The sequence below is a fragment of the Oenanthe melanoleuca genome, chromosome 5 (assembly GCF_029582105.1).
Source record: "Oenanthe melanoleuca isolate GR-GAL-2019-014 chromosome 5, OMel1.0, whole genome shotgun sequence".
Taxonomy (NCBI): domain Eukaryota; kingdom Metazoa; phylum Chordata; class Aves; order Passeriformes; family Muscicapidae; genus Oenanthe; species Oenanthe melanoleuca.
Window position 1 is genome coordinate 54302290 of NC_079339.1, and position 21868 is coordinate 54324157.

The 21868-nt window shown below is 39.9% G+C and overlaps 1 protein-coding gene across 1 annotated transcript; it reads left to right on the forward strand.

Moving 5' to 3' along the window:
• The first annotated feature begins 565 nt into the window (after positions 1–565).
• Positions 566–19875, forward strand: SGPP1 (sphingosine-1-phosphate phosphatase 1). The gene is made up of 3 exons (XM_056493543.1): positions 566–1293; positions 11403–11492; positions 13669–19875. Exons 1-3 carry the CDS (start codon positions 700–702, stop codon positions 14218–14220), a joined length of 1236 nt encoding a protein of 411 aa, XP_056349518.1. The 5' UTR covers positions 566–699; the 3' UTR covers positions 14221–19875.
• Positions 19876–21868: the final 1993 nt, after the last annotated feature.

Genomic DNA, 21868 nt, shown 5'->3' on the forward strand with positions numbered 1-21868 from the left:
CACACCACCAGATTTAGGCTCCGAGAAATATTAAGCAGCACCACTGGGAGGTTTAAGTTGGACATTAGGAAGAATTTCCTCACGGAAAGGGTGATGAGCCATTGGAATGGGCTGCCCAAGGAGCTGGTGGAGCTGCCCCTGGAGGTATTTAAGAAAGATGGATCAATCAGTGCCATGGTCTGGTGGACAAGGCGGTGATCGGTCACAGGCTGGACCCGATGATCTCAGAGGTCTCTTCCACCCCAATGATTCTGTGTTTCTATAACGAAGAAGAAGAACGAGGCCCCAAGACTCCGCTCTACCCCAGACCACCCCACAACCGCCCTCCGCCGCCTCTGCCCCTCAGGCTCGAGGCCGCCGCACGGCGCGCGCCCCTCACGCAGTGCCGAGCTCCGATTGGCTGCGCGCCCACGGGGGCGGGACCGAGGGAGAGCGGCGGCCAATCCGCGCCGCCATGAGCGTTTCCCGCGGGGTGGGGGCTGCGCGCAGGCGCGGCGGGGCGGGGCCGGCGCGGGCGTGAGGGAGGGAGCGAGCGGGGAGGGCGTGAGGGAGCGAGCGGCGGGAGGGACCGGCTGAGGCGAGGGCAGTCCCGCGGCATCTCGCCTTCCCGCGGGTTTCTCTTCAGAGAGCGGCTTTCCTTTCGCCGGAGCCCCCGTCCTCCTCTCCGCCCCTCAGACGAAGTCCCCCGGTCCCGCCGCTATGTCTCTCGGCCAGCGCCTGGCCCGGCTGGCCGCCCACCTGCAGGACCCGCGGAAAGTGGCCGCGTTCCAGCGGCTCTGCGGGGTGGAGGGACCCTCGGGCTGGGCCGGTGCGGAGCAGCGGGGGCCGGTGGCGAACGGTGGCCCCGCGGGCGGGCAGGCGCATCCCGCTGGGAACGGGGCCGTGCCCGGCGCGGCGGGAACCCCGCGGCGCTGGAGAAGGAGGCCGCGCCGAAACTCGCTGACGGAGGAGGAGGACGGCAGCCAGGAGTTCGCCACTCGCAGCCGCTTCCTCTACTATCTGTTCAGCCTGGGCACGGAGCTGGGCAACGAGCTCTTCTACATCCTCTTTTTCCCTTTCTGCATCTGGAATGTGGACGCCTGGCTGGGCCGGAGGCTCATCATCATCTGGGTGTGGGTGATGTACCTGGGGCAGTGCACCAAGGATGTGATCCGCTGGCCGCGTCCTGCCTCGCCGCCCGTGGTGAAGCTGGAGGTCTTCTACAACTCCGAGTACAGCATGCCCTCCACCCACGCCATGTCGGGCACCGCCATCCCCCTGGCGCTGCTGCTGCTCAGCTACGGCCGCTGGCAGGTAATGCTCACACCTCAGTCCTCAGCCGTGCCTCCAGCCCCGGGCTGTGAGGATGTGGCACATCTCATTTCTCTTCAGGAGGGGAGGTGCTGAGTTTGGTTGAGAAAATGTGGCATTCGTACCTTTTTTCCTTGCCTCACTTTTTTTTTTGTTGTTGGTTTTTTTTGTTTTTTGTTTTTTTTTCCTGTGATTTAAGCAAATGCTCAGGTTACGAGAGGTGTTTTAGTAATTCTGTCTTGTGAATGGAGGTTGTGCTGGCTTTGGGGATTAACTCAGCACGTATGAAAAGTTTGCGGTAACAATTTGCGTTTTGTTCCTGTGAGGGGTTTTTTTTTTTTTTAAGCCTGTCTATTTGCGCGAAGTTTGGATGAGCATCTAGTGTTTATACAGGCATTTGGTTTTACAGAGTGAGAATTTGGTGGAGAGCCAGTAACTAAAGGGCTTCTTGTTGATCCTTCTTTGCTTCGAGTCACTTTGTAGCGTCACTGAGTTGTAGCTTTAGCCTTTTCTTTAACGATTTTATTTTCATTAACCACAAGCTGGAAATGATTCTGGTATTTGTACTTTCAGGAGGTTCTACAATCTACCAACGTGCTCATAATTAGCAGGAACTGATAATCTGTGTTATTTTCAGCACCTTCATTCAGCAGAATCTCTAAAATCTGGCTATTGCACTTGGGGTCAATAGATAAGTTAAAATAACACTGTTGATCGTCTGGTTTACGCAAGCACTGGCATGTGCTTTGGCGCTGGCTGCTGCAAGAATGGCAACAGCAGCAGCTCCAGGGAAAGCACATCCAGCTCTCTAAATCGCTGAACCCTTTCAGCAGTGAGGGAGAAGCTTGCCCAGATAAATCTCCAGTGCAGCGTTTTGCTGTGCAATGTTTAAGAAGTTAAGCAGTAATCCGACTCTTAAGTTGTTAATGTTTACTAACCCTTACTGTAACACCTGCCTGGTTTAAATTGGATATAAGTCATGTCGGTGGAGAGAGCTAACTCAGATTCTGAGCTTCGTGCAGGGGCTTAACTCTTGTCTTCCCAGTTACCGGGAGCAATCACCAGTTATCAGCTGGCACTGCCTGACACTTTGTGGCTCTATCTCAGCATCTAGAATGGGTGACTGAAAGGAATGAGGTGATTAAGGGTTGGAGATTTTATTTGGCCTCTATAACCAAAGATTATGTATCTGTTTCTGCAAGGTGAATGCATGTGTCCAAAAGGAAGCTCTAAGGAATTCATATTTGCTAGGAAAAGCTGAAGTATTATCTGCTGGAGTTATGCAGTCATAATAATTACATATATATATATATATATATATATATATATATATATATATATATATATATATATAAACAATGTCATGTTTTGTGAGTGTAGGGCTGATGTCAGTTGGAAGAACAAACTGTATTTGTACTTCTTTGCATGTGGGAAAGCTCATTTAGCAGTACCAGTCGATCAGCTTTGCACAGACTGATGTCATGTGTGCAGAGGAGAACCTGTCTCGATTGTCTTTATAGACCCAGCAAACAGGCTGTGAAATGGTGTTTTTGCCCATGAAACAAGTTCGATCTGTGCTTTGCCAGCTCTGCTGCCCCTGCAGTCTGTGAAACATTCTGCTAATTGACTAAACATATTTACCATGAATGCATGGTAAGAAGTCATAAACGCTCAGCCTTGTTACTCATGTAGGACTGTGTTTAAGAAATGAAAAAGCAAAGCGTTTGAGTTTTGATTTTAATTCCTTTTTCTTAGAAAATGGGTATGAATAAAATATCTCTCTGAAACCAACTTCTGTCATTTTGAAATACTCATGTAAAAAAAAACAAACAAACCTCTTGATTTTTAAATTATTTCCAAAAATTAATCAATAATTATCCAATGGCATGTCAAGAGTATTTTGATTTACCTCTAGAGTTAACCTTTCATCTGACACTTCTTCTGTTCTCCCTGCTTTACTTCTGTTGAAAAGGAGTAGAACCTATGTGACATCTTTTTGGCATGGCAAATGGTGTTTTTCTGGAAATGGTGTTAAAAAAGACTGACCTCAGAAGTTCTTGGAAAGCTATTAAAGATAAATGAATTTTAATATGATTTTTATTAAATTCTACAAATTTACCAGTAGGTGCAGTGGCTAGGTTTAAACCTGTTGGCAAACTCCTTCTGTATATATTTAGTATAAAGAAGCCTTACACAGAGCCTGATTGTGATGAGACAATATCTTGGGACTGTTGGTTCAGCAAATCATAGTAAAGGAGGCTGAGGATGAATTTAAGCAGATACAGCTGTAACTCTGCAGGGACTTTTACTCTGGAATACAGGCAGCTTTGAGTTTGTCACTTTGAAGTTTATATTAAACCAAAGCAAGCTGCTCTTCCTCTAAACTATCTTACACAAGTGAGGAGGGAATCTCTTTTTTTGTGTAGCTTATTTGCAGTTTGCTTCCAGTGATCTATGACTTCCTACTATTGTGTGATAGTTCTTTTCTATCAGACAATCTATTTGAGTCTTTTTCTTGAAGAACATATAGAACAGAGAAAATGTGTTCCTATTTTTCTAGGTGTGGCCCAGATTATCCATTTAAAAACATGTTTGGATTGCAGTAGGGATTTTCTTAACCTGTTGAGTTCATGCTTTTCAATTTTTCAATGCCTTTAAGCAATCCTGTTACAATTAATTTCTTTTCACATAATATTCAAAAGGATTTTTGACTATAAAACTAAAATACTCTCTATAAATGCAATTGTTCAAGTAAAATATTTTCAGAGGTAATGTATTTTAAAGATGTTTTTGGCAAATTATCACAATTAGAGACTTTGGGCATAGGGAATATTCAATTAAACTGTCTTTCAGTCAGAAGCAAGTTACGTATTAACATAGCTTTCATAATAGCTAACTGTTCTGTCCATTGTATCCAATTTTCCAAGTTTCTTCTTGTATTATGAGAGCTTGCCTGAAACTCTTGATTCTACTTGCATAATCCATCTTTATGTATTTATTTAATATGTTACATTTCTGCGGAGAGAATAATGTATTTCAAAGACACTTCAGTAACCTTGAAATGTAAAGCTCAGGTCAAAGACTCAAGAGAATTTGGGAATGTTGTAAATGTTGCTTTTTTTTCTTCCCCTGTCTTTGAAGCAATGATACTCTGAAAGAGGAGAGCAAACCCTTAAAAGACAGTGAAGTTCTAGATCTTGATATGATGTAGAAAAAAGTTACCTTTATAAAATTGAGGAAAACTTGCTTTTTTTGAAAAAGTGACAGTTTGAGCCAGGCTGGCTTATATCATGTCCCAGATGGGGGGAGGAAGAGATAGTGTGAACTGCTAATTATTCACAAAATCTCCAAAGGCTCAGGCTGAGACTACTGGAAAAAGTATTTTTTATATTTTGTTTGATTATGCTGAATTGCTGATTTCAAATAGGTATCAAGATGTATTTTATTAGAAGTGGTCCTTGAGTTGGGGTGGTTCCTGAATGTGTTATAACTCTGCAGGCTTATTTTGAGGAGAAAAAATAAAAATCAGCCAGGGGATACAGAAAATTTGCTTCTCTCCCAGAGTTCTTCCAGGATGCAGCCTGGCTCTAGCAGTAGCTGTCTGCATTAGGAAATGATGGGTTTGCACTCCTTCCTGAGCTCTGCATTAATGAGCTCAGTGAGGAGCTGCTGACTCTCACTGTAGCCACTGAGCAAACTTTGGTTGATATTCAGCAGGAGCCCAGAGCCTGGGTTGATGAGCAGCAGGCCTTTAACTATATTAACCAATGCTCATTTCCCCTCTGAAGCAGCTTGTGGTGCTGAATATGACAGCATTGTCCTCCCTGGGTACTGTCTGGCAGTGTTTGTATGCAAAGCCTGTCATCAGTGACTGCCTTTCCACCCTGCTGCAGCTAATGGTGACCTGGATAACGCCTCTGCTAAACCCACACTAGGTGCATCTATTCTCCAATGGCCTCTCTGATGTATTTTTCATTTGCAGCTTTCATTTAGTGACTGCTCTTTTGACTCTCTGTGGTACTGGTTGTGTAAGACTCTTATATGGTACCACGTGAAATTCCCTTCCAGAAATCTTTTATCTGCACACTAGGACTTTTATCAGCCAAGGCTGGTGAATGTAATTAAATGAGAGAGGTTTGACAGTTTTGTATTGGGATTTCAGGGAGATCTGAATTGCTCTGTGGTTCTGATTGACCACTACTGAAGATTACCTCTAGAATTGTCTGCCTGCTCTTTCATTTCAAAAGGCCAAACTCTCTGATCCCCACTGGAAATAGGGAATAATTGGTTATTGGGGATAAATAAACAGCCTGATCACAGCAGTGCTGTAGTGAGAATTTTGCAGAATGGGGAACATCCTAGTTTTAAATGCCTGTCCTTGGTGAAAGGCTTGTATTTTCAGTAAGATTGATGTAGTGATAAACTGGAAGCTACGCATGGAAAACCATCTCTTACATACAGAATCTGTGTGCAGGAGCAAATGCTCCTTCAGGGCATATCACCTCTCAGAGAAGCCCAAATGTGCCTTTGGCTAAAATACTGAAATGTTGGCAACGAGATGTGTGCATGCTTGTCTAATTGGTCTTCTTGTACATCTTTCTTAAACAAACAAAAACTCTTCTGACATGGGAAGCACAGCTGAAGGGATGATCTGAAAACACAGAATTACCCACATGATGATATGAGAGAGAGATGGGAATTTGGAGGGTCAGCACTGACCTTGTCTTGTGTGTTTGAGATGTAAGGTCTTCTGTGGGCCATATTAATGCCTGTAGCTTGTAAAAGAAGCTGAAAAAAGTTGTTTGATGCAGGTGTTCTTAAAAGTTTGAAAAGAGCACAGCCAGTTCTGACAAATATCACTAGGGAATCTCTGCCCAAGGAGTACAACAGCCTGTCTTATTAGACTGTGTTGATTATCATTAAATATATTTTTCAGTTTTGCCTAAGCAATTCTTTAATTAATGTAAAGGATCTTAGTGGAAAACATGTAAAAACAAATGCTCTAAGGTTGGATACAAAGTTTTTGATGAAAAGGTATTCAAAGGAAATACTTCTCAAGCAGTTTCTTTATTCTTGGTGCATTGTACGTATGTAAAGCACTCCTTGTTCTTGCAAATAGGTGATTAAACTGAGAAAACACTATTTTTCAGAAAAAATGTAGTTTCAAGTATTGGGCCATAAACAGAGCAAGCAATAAGTGATTCTTGATAGCTGTGTTCAGATGGGGATTATTTTTTTAATGACTGCAATGAAAAGAAATAGCAACCTAATTCCTATTGTTACTCATTTTCTTTTCAGATTAGGTGTAGCAGAGAATGAAATATTTTAACTTCCTTCAGGATTGGCATTTAAAAGTTTATACTGGAATTTTAAAAAGAGGTTCTTGTAGTGACATGTAACACTGAGGTTTTTATGTCTCTTGATATTAATGTTGGTCAGTGCAAGGAAGGAGAAAATAATTGATAAATGTAGCTTAACCAGTGGTATTTACCACCTGTCCCATTTTGAAAGAAAAGTTTTTTTTTATTTTTCTTAAAATAATTGGTGGTCTCTGTTTTCTAACAATCCTCTTTTTCTTCTGCTGCCTTCACAAAATCATTTTTTTGCTGTGCTTTTTGAATTCATCTGTCCAGCCAGGGTGCTGGAGTCATTCCCATAAACATTGATTATAGCTTTTCATATGACTATTGCCAATACATGGCCCAAATACTTTATTAAAAGCCTGCTGTTCCAAGTGCTGCTTGGATTCTTTCAGTGAACTTTAGCCCAAAATAATTGCCTAAAACTCAAGTTGAACTTCTGAGTTATGGTATGATTAAAAAAGATCATTGAATACTGTAGAACACTGAAAATATTAGAAAGTTACTTTGGAATCCTTTGTGGGTGCTGGAAACTTCTCCACTGTAGAATGTGCTTTTAAAAGGTAAAGAAGTGAGCATTTAGTTTCTTTTAATAATGTTCCTTTATGAAAGAAGAAATTTTCTGACCTAGGTCAAAGCTTTTAGGACAGATTGTTTCCTTATGAGCATTTTTAAACAATGGTTATGTTATTAAGACTCTTGGCAAAAAGATCAAGGAGAGGGAGGAGGATGGGGAAGGTTTTGTGTGTAGTCCAGTCAGAAGTTTGCAAGCCTCTTGTGGAGGATGTAGAGGAATTTTCTATAGGATGGGAGCTTTCTTTTCAAAACATATGGCATAAAGTTTTCAAAGAGTTACTGAGAGTAGTTTCACTGCTGTTTTACAACCATGAATTTAATTCAATTTATTTGATTAAAAGAAGATTCTGGATATGGGAAAAAGATTGAGGTCTGAAACATGATGAGTAGTTTATTCAGTCAGCTTTATCCCTAGCTTCACCTTAATATGTGAAGTTAAGAAATCAATTTTTTAAATAACATGCTTGTTGATTCAGGGTTTTTTAATTTCTACAAAAGCAGTATGCAGTTAAAAAAAAGTCCAAACCCACTCTCAGAATTGTTGAGGTGGCATGTTTGCTGTGGAGGCATAAGGAGTTTTTGAGGATTTACATAAGATAGGATTTGAGATGTTTGTGTCCAAAATGGGCTGCTTCTCAATATCTGACTGAAAGTGACACCAAGTGTGGTCAAGAACGATGATACATCAATTCTTTTATCAAAAAGAACAATGAGAGAGAATGAAACCTGGTTTCTATGTCTACCTCTCCCAGCTGTGATCTGTGACTACCTTCCACAGCCTCATCTGGAAGCACATGTGGTGCCAGTCTGCCTTGTGATGCCTAAATGAGTAAAACCAACAGTGAATCAGGGAAGAGGGTAGAAGTAAACTTGTGATCTCTTGTCCTTTGTGCCTCTGTAGGTTGGATTTGGCATGCCAGGAACCATGGGTCTAAACTGCTAGAATTCAGCTGTCTTGCTTCAATATCTCACATTTAAGTAGAGATCTAAGTCAACATAATAAAAAGAAAAAGTACTTATGACTTTCTCCCATGAACACTTGATAGAAGTTCATATTCAAATTTTCATATTTCTCTTTTGTAAAATATGCCTGTTTTAAGTAGAAAGCCTAGTAAAAGCCTTTTTTTTTTTTTTTTTTTTCCTTTCTTTGAGTATTCATTTATGATTGGGAGAGGAGATTTTTGAAATCCATTATTATTATAAGTATTATTGTAAGGCTTGCTGGTACGTCAGCCCTGCAGGAAACAATTTGGAAGTAAGTTTCTGGCATCAGCTTTTTTTACAAGGATCCAGGTGATGTCCCTGTTGGTGGTATGACTTGGCATGCTGCTGAGCTCAGAGGTGTGTGGGAGTACTGATACTCTCCTTGAGTCACCTTGTGCACTTATCCCTTCGTGTGAGGACCAAATTCATGCTTGTCTTACCACCTCAGGGCAGATTTTAAGCAGGTGCTACCAGTTTGGTGTTCTGGGAATTCTCGAACCCAGTGGCTGCTTGAAAAGGTAGGAGTGAAAGCAGGCTGAGGAGGATGCAGGGGATTATGCTTAATTTGTGACCAGTTCTTAAAAGGTGCCTGTAAGAAAGATGGGAGCCAACTCCTTTGGGCCTTTTGTGGTAGGAGAAGGGGTGAAGGTTCTGAACTGAACAAGGGTTAATTTAAATCAGATGCAGGGAAGAAGTTTTTTACTTCTGGTGGTGAAACACTGGCACAGGTTGCCCAGAGAGGAGGTGGATACCCTGTCCCTGGGAACATTCAGGGCCTGGTTGGATGGGACTTTGAGCAACCTGTTCCAGTTGATGATGTCCCTGTTCCCAGCAGGGAATTGGACTAGATGGCCTTGAACTGTCTGTTTCAACCCAAGCTATTCTATTGTGTTTTGCTACAGAGAAAATAAACTAGCCCATATTCTCAGATGGTTTAAGGGGTATTTATTCAGAATTAGAATAAGATATAACAGAGCCAAATAATCTTTCCAAAACATTCTTCAGAGCTGGAGTTTCTGTTTTTTTCTTCTTCAAACCCCTCCCCTGTAAGTTTCTTCTTTCATTTTCAGATTTTAGTCTCCCTGCTGTTAACAATCACCTGCTGAGGACTCTTAAGACTTCTCACCTGACTATTTCCTTCATACCCCTTTTTCTCAGGATTTTGCTGTTAGCTGCTCTAATTTTCCTCCCCCAGTCCCAGCCTCTTACCTGCAGTATCATGAATGGCTGCTGAGCCTGGCACTTCATTCATCCTCCTGCTGAAGCTCCAGGTACTGCAGAAACAGGTCAAGTCTTTATTTATTAAAGAAAAGCCTTACCTTGATTGGGCTCTGAAAGCACAAAAGATGTGTGTCAGGAGACAAGGATGGACATAGGGTATCAAGTGATGGCCATACAGTTTGAAACTCGAAGCTGCTCTTTGCTTCAGAGGCTGCAGCTGTCCCTGCACATAGACACTTCTGCTTGGGGAGCCCTGTGGGAGGGGAGTGGAGCAGCACGGTGCAGGGAGAGTGTGAGGCTGGTGCAAGCAGCATTCCTTCTACCCTGAGAGCAGTGGCAAAGGGAGAAGCACAGTGGGGCACGGGGAAGTGGCTGCACTCACAAGGTACCAGGGCTGCTTTTGTGGCTGCTGTAGCAATGTTGATATCTGATAGCTCTGCAATCATGTGTGAGTGTGACACAGCTACTGGTGCATGGCCTGGGTTTAGCAGAGTTCTGAAAGGCAGGAAACTCAGTTTGTTCCAGGCAGAAATGAGTCACAAGTACACAGTTCTGTTTAGATCCAATTTGTAGATGAATGTGATGGAAGCAGAGACAAATGTTGCTACAGGAAGTAGCGTTTAGTCTAGATGGAACACAACTATGAGCTGGGTATTTAGAATTTATTTTAATGTGAAATCTGCTTCTTAAGCTTCCTGATTTTCTCTTAGTTTGGAAATGGTTTTTAGGTTTGTCATACAAATGTGGTCCTGGAGTTGAAAATCCAGGGAAAATGCAGAGGAGTGATAATCCTATCTCAAACCTTCTACTAAAAGTCTGATTTTGGAACTTTACAATCTGTTAAGCGGCCTTCACAGAGGACACAACTTTCTCCAGTCATTTTAAAGATGTTTTCTCTAATTTCCTGGATATTCTACCCTTCAGGTTACCTATAAAAGGAACCAGGGAAAGGGCAAGAAACCTGCCTGTAATTCTTAGATTTTATTTCTAGGTTTGAGTGCATCGAGGCTGCCTGTTTATATTGAACATGTTTATCGTAGGAAGTGAAGCAATTTTGGAAACTTGCCATTTTATCTTGACTGCCTCTTTTATAGAATAGTGACAAAAAAGGAAACTGTGTCCTGTCTTGTACAGCATTTTGCAATAGTGGGGAAAGTATTTCTTACTGTGCTGTAATATGTAAATTAGCATAGTTTTATCCAAAACCTGAGAAAGTTAAAAAACTATGTTTGTCTATATGATATGTTCTTATCAAAGCAGAGTATTTTATTTCTTCCTGGTAAGCAGTCCTTATTAATAAAAAAATTGTGAGAAGACAGAAATAATTGGAAGCAATTATTTGATGATATTTGTTTAAAAAATGTGGCTTGTAGGAGGAAATTGTGGGTTTAGAAAGAACAAAAAAGATTCCTGTTTTAGGAGTTTCATGCTGATGCTCAAAGATTGAGTCAACGATTGCAGAAGCTCTAAAACAAAGAATTGAGGAAGGAATTAAATTTCTTTGTAATTTGTTACAAGTTCCTTCTTTTCAGGAAAAAAAAGTGAAGCCACTTAGTTCTGCCTGGGTACCTGCTAACAATACCTGTGTGTGATGGAGCTGCTTCACCCAGTGTGAAACTGTTGCACAGTTTAATACACTTGTCTCTGCCCACATGGTCAATTTGGGATATCAGGGCATGGCAAGGCAACTGCTGCAGAGATTGATACATTCCTTACTGCTTTGAAAAGTCTGATGAAAGCACTGCAATTCTTATATCCTGAATGCGAAGAAGAGAGGGGAAGGTTGAAAGCTTGACTTAACAATGACTTTATGAAAAGGTGCTGTGCTAGGCCTGTGGAGGCTGGGGCAAGGAAAAGGTTAAGCATCAGTGGCATTAATTTGAATTAATTATAGAATGTTTGTAGAGTGATTCTTTTTTAATTTTTTTTTCCAAATTCTAATACAGTTTCTGCATTTTTCTTCCCTACCAGTATCCCCTTATGTTTGGACTGATCCTGGCATTCTGCTGGTGTTCTTTGGTTTGCTGTAGTCGAATTTATATGGGAATGCATTCAATTTTGGTAAGAAAATAATCTAATCTACTACTGAACTTCTGTTTCAATCCTTTTCTGATTTTACAAACTTCCATCACATTGAAGGTTTTACAGAAACAGAAGACTTGCTTTTCGTCAGCATAGAAATTGATAAAATAGCTAAAAGTGGCTCTCACTCTAAACTTATTCTTGCCTTTTATAAACTCAGTCCATGGTTGAAACTTAACAGGTGTTTAATGTCATTTTTTAGTGCAGAAATTGATGACTGCCCTAAGGTGTAGACTAAATTTTCCTCTCAGAGTAGAAATCATTTTGCAGAATGAGCAGGTGGCTGTTAAAGGTCACTGCACGTCAGCTGCTCAAAGCATGTACATCTCAGAGTGCCACTCCATATGCTAGAGTTTGATTTACCAGAGTTTCTAAAACCAGGTAACAAAGTTGTCATCTTTGAAAAACAAACTCATTTATTACACAGGATTAAAACTCCCCAAACTGAAACACAAGTGTATGCAATGTAAAAATGAGAAAACAAGAACACTACAAGGTAGTAATTGCAATACAAGACTGCTAACGAGGGTGGCTAAAGATGTTTTTCAGAAGAAAAGCTGACAGAAAAGAGTAAGCCTGGTAGGGAGTAGAAAAGCTGGTAAATTAGCACAGTGTAAAACGACCATTGGAAAATAAAGCAGCTCAGAAAAAGTAAATGGCATTTTTGCATCACTAGTTAGAAGTCTTCCCTATCCAAAATCACTCTGTCAAAGATGATGTGATGGAGTGATAGTTCAGCTGACACAAAGCGTAGTTGAACAAAGTCATGCAACAAATACTGAGCAATCAGACAGGGCTATTTTGTAGTTTCACATCTGAATCCTCTGCAGAGTTTGAGGGAATACAGTTCACCATGTAGTGCCTGCAACATACATCAACCACATTACCTCACTTTGAGGGGAGTAGGTGGCAAATAGAGCAGAAAGTTTTTGTTCCTTCTGAAATTAATAAGTCTGATGTTTATATCAGTCAATTTTACTAGAGCTTTTATCAAGCTTTCAATTAGTGGAAGCAAATAAAAGTGATTCATTGAAGCTGGAGCAATACAAACTCTCCTAGCTCATGTGGAGCAGCTGAGAAGCATAAAAGTGAAAGTGGGCCACTTTGTAGTGCTTGGATTGCACAAATTGTTCTTTAACAATCAAGGGTGACAAAAGTAGCAGAGAATTCCATGCAACTGAGTGATCAGTCAACTGAAATTTAAAGCTGAAGTAAAAAATAATTGTGTAACCTTTTCATTAAGAAAAGACCATTAAAAACAATAATAAAACTGAAAATCAGTTCGGAAGCCACAGAGCTTCTCTCTTCCTCCCCTTTTAATATTTGGAAACAGTTCCCATTCTTCCAGCATTGTTAACTCTGAAGCTGGAGTGGAAAGCTGAAGCTGCTCAGGACTGCCTGGCTGCAGTGGTCCTTAACTGCTGCACCAGCTGCTGCTGCTGCCATTATTGGGTGCGTTGGCACCCAGGCCCTCAGAGCCACTGTTGAGCTGTTTCAGCAAACTTAAGTTGGCAGAACATATTTAGCTGGGTTGGATTTGTGCTGACTGTAGGTTGGAATGCCCTGGCCCTGGACAGGGACCAATGTTGCCAGCAGAAAAAAAATCATAGAAGAATCACAGAATAGTTTTGGGTTGGTAGAGACCTTTAAAGATTATCTAGTCCTAGCGCCCTGCAACAAGCAGGGATATCTTCAACCAGAACAGGTTGGCCAGAGCCTGGTCTGACCTGACCTTGAATGTTTCCAGAGACAGGGAATCCACCACCTCTCTGGACTCCTCTGTACCAGTGCCTCATGCTCATTGGGAAGAAAAATACCTTCCTTACATCCAGTCTGAATCTCCCCTTTTTCAGTTTAAAACCATCACCCCTTACCCTGTCACAACAGGCCTTACTAAAAAGTCCAGACCTGCAACTTTGATGAAGGATCCTTTGGTCATAACTTGATTTGTTATCTGGTCAGGATGCAGGTGATCAAATGCAAATCCTTACCTTATGTTTAACATAAGAAAGATTTAATCCTGTAAAAGGGTAAAGATGGGAATCCACAAGTTGGTTTTAACACTACAGCAGCTAGGCTTGTATTCTTGCTGATGTAATATGAGAGGTTTTTTTTTAAATAGTTCCTACACTGAAACCATCTTTCTCTTCAACAGGATGTTATTGCTGGATTTCTATATGCTATTCTTATCCTGGTTGTCTTCCATCCAGTTGTAGACCTGATTGATAACTTCAATTTAACTTACAAATATGCACCCTTAATTATCATCAGTCTCCATTTGGCCCTGGGCATCTTCTCTTTCACCCTGGACACGTGGAGCACATCGCGAGGAGACACGGCTCAGATCCTGGGCTGCGGTGCTGGCGTGGCCTGCGGCTCTCACGTCAACTACATCCTGGGTCTGCAGCTGGATCCTCCTCCCCACGCCTTGCCCTTGTCCCTGTCCTCCCTCACTGTGACTGTGTTTGGAAAAGCCATCCTGCGCTTGTTGATCGGAGTCATCGTTCTGTTGTTAACGAAAGTGGCCATGAAGAAAGCCACGATTCCTCTGGCTTGTAAAATATTCCGCATCCCGCACGGCGACGTGCGGAGAGCCCGGCAGCGCATGGAGGTGGAGCTGCCCTATCGCTACATCACCTACGGCATGGTTGGCTTCTCCCTCATGTTCATTGTTCCTTGCCTCTTCCACTTCATTGGTCTTTCCTGATGCACTTGGATCGCCCTGAGTAGGGAGAACTGAGCTAGTTGCTTTTTGAAGAGGTGCACTAGTTTGCTAAGGGAAGGCTGGCCAGCTTGGGTCTTCCTGTTAACAGCAATACAAAGCAGGCAAAGCATTTAAAGGGCTTTGCACATCTCTGGGGATGGTTTAGGGCCAGCAGTCAAGCATCAGTCCAGGAGAAGTGCTGACCTCTGTAAATGCTGTTTTTGGACTTATTGCTGTAACCAAGTCTGTGTGTGTGATGCAGTGACTGTGTCTGGGATGGCTGCCAGTCTGTACCTGCCTACACTGACCCTTCAGCAGGTATGTCTGACAGCTAATCAGAAGGCTCCATGCATGATCTGTTTGCCATTTCACAGTAATAATTCAAGTTGTTGGACCATAGACTGTTAAATTTGCTTTCTTCTATTCTTTCCTGAAGTTTTGCTTCAAGGTATTTCAGCTAATAGGTATTTCTAACGGACCAAACTTGTAATGAGGTTGAATTTTTTTAAATAAACAAGCAGAAACCTTTTTCTTTAGCCCCCTTTGCAAAGGAAAATGTCCAGATCATCATTGGTAGATATCACTAGATTATATATAATTCAGGTACTGTATTTTATGGTTTAATAACTGTGCCTTTCTGTTGCTAAATTAAGAAATGCCATATATACTGTGATGCAAAAATGCCTAATTTTATTGAAAATCCTATGTAATTAGGCAGATATTAAAAAATGTTAAGATTGTCCATGTTGCTGACATGGTCAAGTTAACCAGAATGTTCAGTTTTTTCCTGATCAAAATTGCATAAATGAAATGACCCAGGAATTGTGTCCTTGAGCTCAAGGTATTGTAAATGAACAGTAGTCCCTTTTTGTAAGTATTTTTAATGTGTATTGTAAGTTACTGCAAGAGGATATATTTTTCTGGAGATTGTTTATACAGTGGATGGATATTCAAAATTAACTATTTAAACATATAAACAATAAAACCACCCCATTCTGCAAAGAAATGGGCTTCACTTATTCCAAATTAATCTAGGAGGACCACTGCTTTTAGGTATTTGGTTAGAAAATATAATACTTATTCTAGAAAAATCTGTATTTTTATGCATTAACATAATATATTTGAAGGTGTTATAACTTTTACCGGATTTATATAGTTATAATACAATGTAACAATTAAAGTAACCTTGTAATCATTCTGATTGACAGATTGTCATCAGTCAGGACAGAGAGGTCAATACATGAACAGTTTGTGATGTCTAAATTTGGCAGGATTTTATTATGTGCTTTTGGGCTTTTCATGTTCCTTTTCCCTTTAAGTGTAATTTCATGTGCCTTTTTTTCTGTTTCATTTTGTCTTGTTCATGTGTTGCCTGATCTGTTCTTTCCATGTCAGGAATGGTTTCCGCAGGAAGCACTGTCTTAGTGTTTGACCAGACACCAATTACTTAATTACTTCATTTTGTATTGTATATGTTTTTCAGGAAAAGCATCATTTGGTTGGGAAATATGGTGATTAGATAGAATACAAAGCCTATTTTTTTTTTTTTTTTTTTTTTTTTGTAAACAATATTTAGGTTTAGAAGAATTTTAGTTTTTTTTTTAGTGTTGGAGATGATATCTCCAACCTGTTAATATGTAGATTGACAAAATTAACTTCACTTTCTTTGAAGCAGATTAAGGTTTATGGTACGCTGGCACTGGATGGTGTGAAAAACTTAACTTTTCTGGTTCATTTCTCCAGTGCATCCTGAATGCACTGCTATGAATGTATTCAAACTGAGGTATTCAGAACTGTGTTAAACAACTTCCAGAGCTGAAAAGACCTTACCAAGTAGCAAATGGTAAGCTTGTTTCAGTGTGTATTTCTGGATTTGATTTTTTGTGTCTGTTCCTCTTTTGCAGTTCAATGCTGAATGTGCAGTAAAAGGTTTGAATTTTTCAAATTAATTTCTGGGCTTTTGAGAGTGAGATTTCCACTGATTTGGCTTCACACACCAAGATAGCCATTAAATAAATAGCTGAGGGAATGTACACAAAATGCCTTATGCTTAAAGCCCTAAGCAAGTGGTGTAGTTTCAATTATATTAATTAGTCTGAGGATTAATAATAGTTAAAATAGCTAAAAATAATAGGATAACTTTTTTCTGAAATTTAGGGCAAATTTTCCTTAAATATCCTAGCTTTATAGTTTATAGCAAAAAATATTTAAATTCTAGTACAGAAAAGGTGAGTGAGCAAAACTAATTTTTTAAGGTACATATTTGACTTACAGAAACTTCAAGTTTACATCATAAAGAGCATAATTAAAGCTGTATTTTCTAGCTGTGCTTGCTCTCTTGTAGTATTAATGGAACATGAGATGTACTGTGGAGGATCTGGAAGGGGTGAAAAAGATCACACAGCTTTCAACAGGCTAAGGAAAATTGCACTGTAGCTTATTCTACTGTCATAAATGTATTTTTTGTGTTTATACATTACATTGAGTAAGTTCAAAATGTCATGTTCCATGTACCACTATCCAGGAAATGTCCATCAGAATGTTTATACAGCACCTTCAGCAAGTTCTTCACTGAAGTTTACATAAGAAAAAGTTCTACTGTTCTATTTTCATGTTTTATAAGGGGTTAGGCTCGAGAGGGCAGTTAGCACAAAATGTCATGCAATATGAACACCTTTAGAGAATAAGGAATCATAGACATACAAATGCTTAAAAATACAAGTATTTGTATTATAGTATAATTTTGTTTACTGATAAGCTAAGATTCCTTGGAATTGGGCGTAACAAAGCAGCAGGTAAAACTGGAGCACTTTCTTTGCCCTAATCTATTCTTAGAGTTGAACATGAAAAATGTTTCAAGTGTGAGCACCAGCTGGTACCAAATTCTTTATAAATAAAGTGAACCTAGCTTTAAGAAGTAGCCAAATGTCTTTCCATAAGGACAATATGCTTGAAACCCTTTATGACGTGGTGCAAAAACATCCTGCTAGTGAACTCCCTGAGTCCTAGAGAGGGGTACTGCTTTATAGAACCAGATATCAATGCACATTTATTACAAACAGCTCCAGGCTAAATTTGCCTTTTTAAATTATTGTATCAAATAAACCTTAAAACCAACAGGCAGGTAGAGAGCAATTTGACACAAAATTCTGTTTTCCAAGAGTTTGAAGAGATGTGAATTAGTCTGAGACTGCCTTAAACATAGGAGCAGGATTTTTTCTGATGTGGTCCTTAGACAGAACTGACATGTGCATTGCATCTTGGGTGAGTTTAGAATCTGTTATTTTGGAAAAAAGTTTCTTGTTTATAAAAAAACATTGATTTTGCTTTCTCCTGTGTGATCACCTGTGAATCTGTTGGGTTTCATCAGAAGGTGGAGGAGTGACTTGAAGGTAAATTGGCAAACCAAAGGGAGTTGGGTTTTGTTTATTTATTTGGAATTTTTTAAGGTTATGTACAGCATTTCTCCTGGAAAGAAAAACCAAACGGAAAGATGCATTTCTTTTAAAATGGCATCTCCAAATGTGATATGTGGCTTTTGTGTTGTTTATTTTTTTTCTTACCAGAACAGTGTTAAATTGTCTGGATATTAGAAGCTAATGTTTTTTCCTTTGTTTATTTTTTTTCTTTTAATTACTGCTCTTTACTGCTCTCAGTATTCTTTACTCTTTTTTTTTTTTTTTTTTTTTTTTGCTTATTCCTGAAAGTGTTCAGAACTTCTATAAGCAGTTGCTACTTATGTGAAGATTGTAATTTTGAACTTGTAAATAATTAAGGGTTGTTAGCTGCAAAAATATATGAAAACAAATCCTTGCATGCTGTAAGTAAATACATCTGTTGTGCTAAAAGTTGTTTCTGTTTCAGTATTTGCTTTCTCAATGAAAAATTCCACTTTTCACACACAATACAGAAGATAGTTAATAATTCCATGATTTGAAGGGGCATTGCTGTCAAACTCCTGCCAACTTTACTGGGAGTTTTGCACTTGGTTCCTTCCAGAATGAGGCCTGAAAGGCAAGTCTGTGCTGACCTGTGAGCAGGCTCAGTGTGTGTGAAGTGACTCAGCTTCTAGATGTGACAGCCTTGCTTTCGGGTGATTCTCCTTGTTACAATCACACTTGGCCCCAGTTTTACAAGATTGCTTACGGGCTTAACTTGGAAGCCTGTTCTCTGTAGGTGGAACTGGCTGCACATTTCTGACACTCCCCCTCTGTACCATAATTCTGTGAATGAAGAGACCCCAGAATAAAGTTAGTAATTAGATCAAATGAGAGGAGAATTGATTTATTGGGGTATTGTGACTCAACTTACTGTAATTGATTCTCAAGTGGTTCTTTGGTCTAATGTAGAATGTTTGTTGGTTATGTAATTTATTTCTGTATTCTACAAACAACTTTGAGGAAACTTAACTTTTTTGTTTTATTCTACAGGAAAGCTTAAGAGGTGTTTTTGTTTTGGGGAAAAAAAAGCCTGTTTTAAAATTTACTGCAAATGATATATTTGTCAAATTGGTAGATTAATTGGGTCACTAACATCATTGTTCTTCTTGCAATACTGAACAAAGGCAATGAAAGCTGGATTTGGAAACAAAATGTGATATTGTGTGGCAGAGAGGATATTGTAGCACTTTAGGTGTTCTCTAATAAGCAAGTATCTACACATGCTGGTTTTGAAGCAAATTTAGCCATGCATCTGAAAAATTTCTTTGCACTCCATTCTGCACCAGAAATTATTTGCATGTTGGTAAGAGGCCTTGTAAGAGCAGGAAGGAAAGCAGGGTGTGCTTGCAGTGTATGATCAGTAGCTGTTCCTGTAGGATCAAAGGAGAAGAGAGGCTAAGTGGGATAATAGTACCTTAAAGATGCTGACTAGTAAATGTAAATAATTCCCATCAAGTTGGAGAATTTTATAAGTCACTGAACTTTGACTAAATTAGTCACTAAGTTTTCCCACAAGTTTATTTTTGTTAGAAAGTGTAATGAAAGATAAGAGTGCTATTACTGAAATGGAAATTAGCTCTTAAAACAATTCTAGATGTCTAAAGTATCAGAACTGAAGATCAGTTCAGGAGCAAGTAATGGGAACAGTAAGAATAGAGTCTGAGGGGGATTTTGTATTAAACTTAATGCACTTAAAAATAATGCCAAAATTTGGCCTACACTTGATTTATATGAAATCTGTAGTACAATATAGATACATATATACATATAATATTGTGTATTGGAGTTTAATTTTTTATGTATAGATTTTTTTTTTTCTGATTACTGAATTCCCTGATAAAAGGAAGTGTTGATAAAGTACAAACCAGCTTTGTCTGTATAAGGTGAGGCTGTATGTTAGAAGTCTTTTGGGAAATAATGCAGTTGTAACCCAGTCTCTCAACCTCTTGGAGAACTTGTTTAAAAAAAAACCTAACCAAAACAATTGAAATGCAGGCCCCGAGTTAGTTGAGGATCACATAATGGTTGCTGTATAATAGTGTACAACTGATGTTTTAAAAATTAATACGTCAGAACTTTTTGTTATACTCTTGTTAATGATTTTGTACTCATTGTACACTTTCTGAGTTGTCAATTAATACTTAAGCTTATATTGACTGGTAACTGAAATGTCTAACTTCATCTGCAATGCGTGGGTAATAAACTGCTGTTGGATTCAGCTGTGTTATTGTCTTTATTCTTTTCAGTGCTCAGGGACCAGATTTGCGTTTTGTGGATGGATTCAAACCCCAAAATAAACCCCCAAGTTTGTTTTCTGAAAGTTTGTTTCCCCTGAAATGTGTAAGGCTGATTTGATGCAGTAGCTTAGCAAATATAAGCAGAGAGTACATTCTGCTTCTGTGTCAGTTGAAAAATTATCTTGAATTATTTAACCCAGTATGTTTTTTCCTCTCTCCTGGTATGCCAGTAGCCATATGTGGGTGGGAGTTCCTGCTGTAGAGAGTAGTGGCTAATCAAATCCACTACTGCCTTGGGAAGACTGCCAAAATAATACCTGTAATGAAGAATTCCTTTGCAATTGCTTACCTCATGCTGTTAGGCAAAGGGATGTAATCATGTTTGCCTCTATGGAATGATTAAATTTCAGAACACCATGACCCAGATTTCTACTAACTTGCCAAGATTTTCAAACTGGAAATTTTGGGACACTTTCCCATGCTTTGCTGTATACAGCAGGTACTTTAATAATTTGCTTTTGGTGATTTACTGTTTGCAGCATTATTCATGCTGTAATGGCTCCTGATTGCTTAGTGATCATTGCTGTGGACTGCAGTACATCAGCTGCAGGTGCTGAAACTCTAAATTAAATAAAGATTTTACTCAAATTGACACTTTCAACTTTAAGAGTGAGAATATTTTCTCTGAGGTGATGTTTTTGGGACAATGCTTTCTCTGATCATTTTTTATAAGATTTGAAGGTGTAAAAGTTGCTGATCTCTTTAAGACAGTGGTAAAAGCAGAGAGTCAAAAGGTCTGGCATCCAGAGTGATTTCATAGCGATGGTAATTAGCGCTGCACTGTGCTTGCCTTGCAGCAGCAGATCAGTTCTTTCCTGATGCACTGGCCATGTGTCAGTGTTGCTATTGTGTCTAGACTTCAGGCTGACTAACCTTACTAATGTATAGTTGAGAGAAAAATAATAAATGCTTCAGGCCAGGTTGGTTCTTTACACCTTGTGGCCTGTTTGGGTACCTTTTTTAAACCTCTGGTTGCTCAGTTTTCTTTCTTGTCAATGCAAATAAATGACTATTTTAGAATTTGTATACAAGACACTTCAGTAGTTATGTAAGCACTGTATTCTAGGATCAAGAGTTCTGAAATACAGAACTCGTAGAGTGGCCTTGTGCTGAATTTGGGCTAGTGCTGAATTTGGGCTAGTGCTGAATTCAGTGTCAACCTGTCTTGGTTGGGGTAAAGAGATTAGATATTGAAGCAAAAATAAAAATGGCACCTTCCCAACACAAACCTGTACAGCCTGTGGGCTGTGACAATCTTCCTTCTCAAGAAATTGCCCCTCCCAAAAGGGAGTAAGCAGCAGATCTGAGCTGCTTTATAATGCATGCCTTTTGCACTCAGGAATCTCAGTGGGTGGGGTGACTGAGGTTCTTGGGAAAAGCCAGCAAGAAGGGTAGTGGCTCAAGCTTGGCTCCACTGTTTTGCCTATGAACAAGTACAGAAAAACCTGAGGATGCATGAGGTGAACTGTGCACTTCAGGTGCCCTCTGCTAACCCTCAGGTGGAAGGAAGGCTCCTGCCTTAGTATCCAGCTGTTTCTTTCTGCTTCATAGGGGAATCTGGAATTCTTGCCACTAAACAAATTGCCAAAAAAAAAAAAAAAAAAAATCAGATTTCAATATATACACAGCAGGACTGTTCAGGTAGTGAGGATGACCAGGAAAACAGCAATATGTGTTTGCCATCTGTTATTCTACCTGAATGTGCCTGGAACATCCACTCAGCCTCTGAGGGACCATCACAGGAAACACCTGGGGGGACTGAGGAGGAGCCCACAGTGCACAGCCCAGATTTTTGCTTTCAACTGGATCCAATATAAAAATCTTAACCTGGTACCCTGTGCAGCTATAAGAAATTGTGTGCACTGTTACCAACATCAGCATTATTAAAATTAAGAATTGCTGTAGCAAAGAGAT

Excerpts from the sequence above, each read along its gene's own strand:
- SGPP1 (XM_056493543.1), top strand. The coding sequence starts at position 700 with ATGTCTCTCGGCCAGCGCCTGGCCCGGCTGGCCGCCCACCTGCAGGAC. Across the intron at positions 1,294-11,402 it reads TCAGCTACGGCCGCTGGCAG|TATCCCCTTATGTTTGGACT; the intron begins GTAATGCTCACA and ends CTTCCCTACCAG. Across the intron at positions 11,493-13,668 it reads TGGGAATGCATTCAATTTTG|GATGTTATTGCTGGATTTCT; the intron begins GTAAGAAAATAA and ends TCTCTTCAACAG.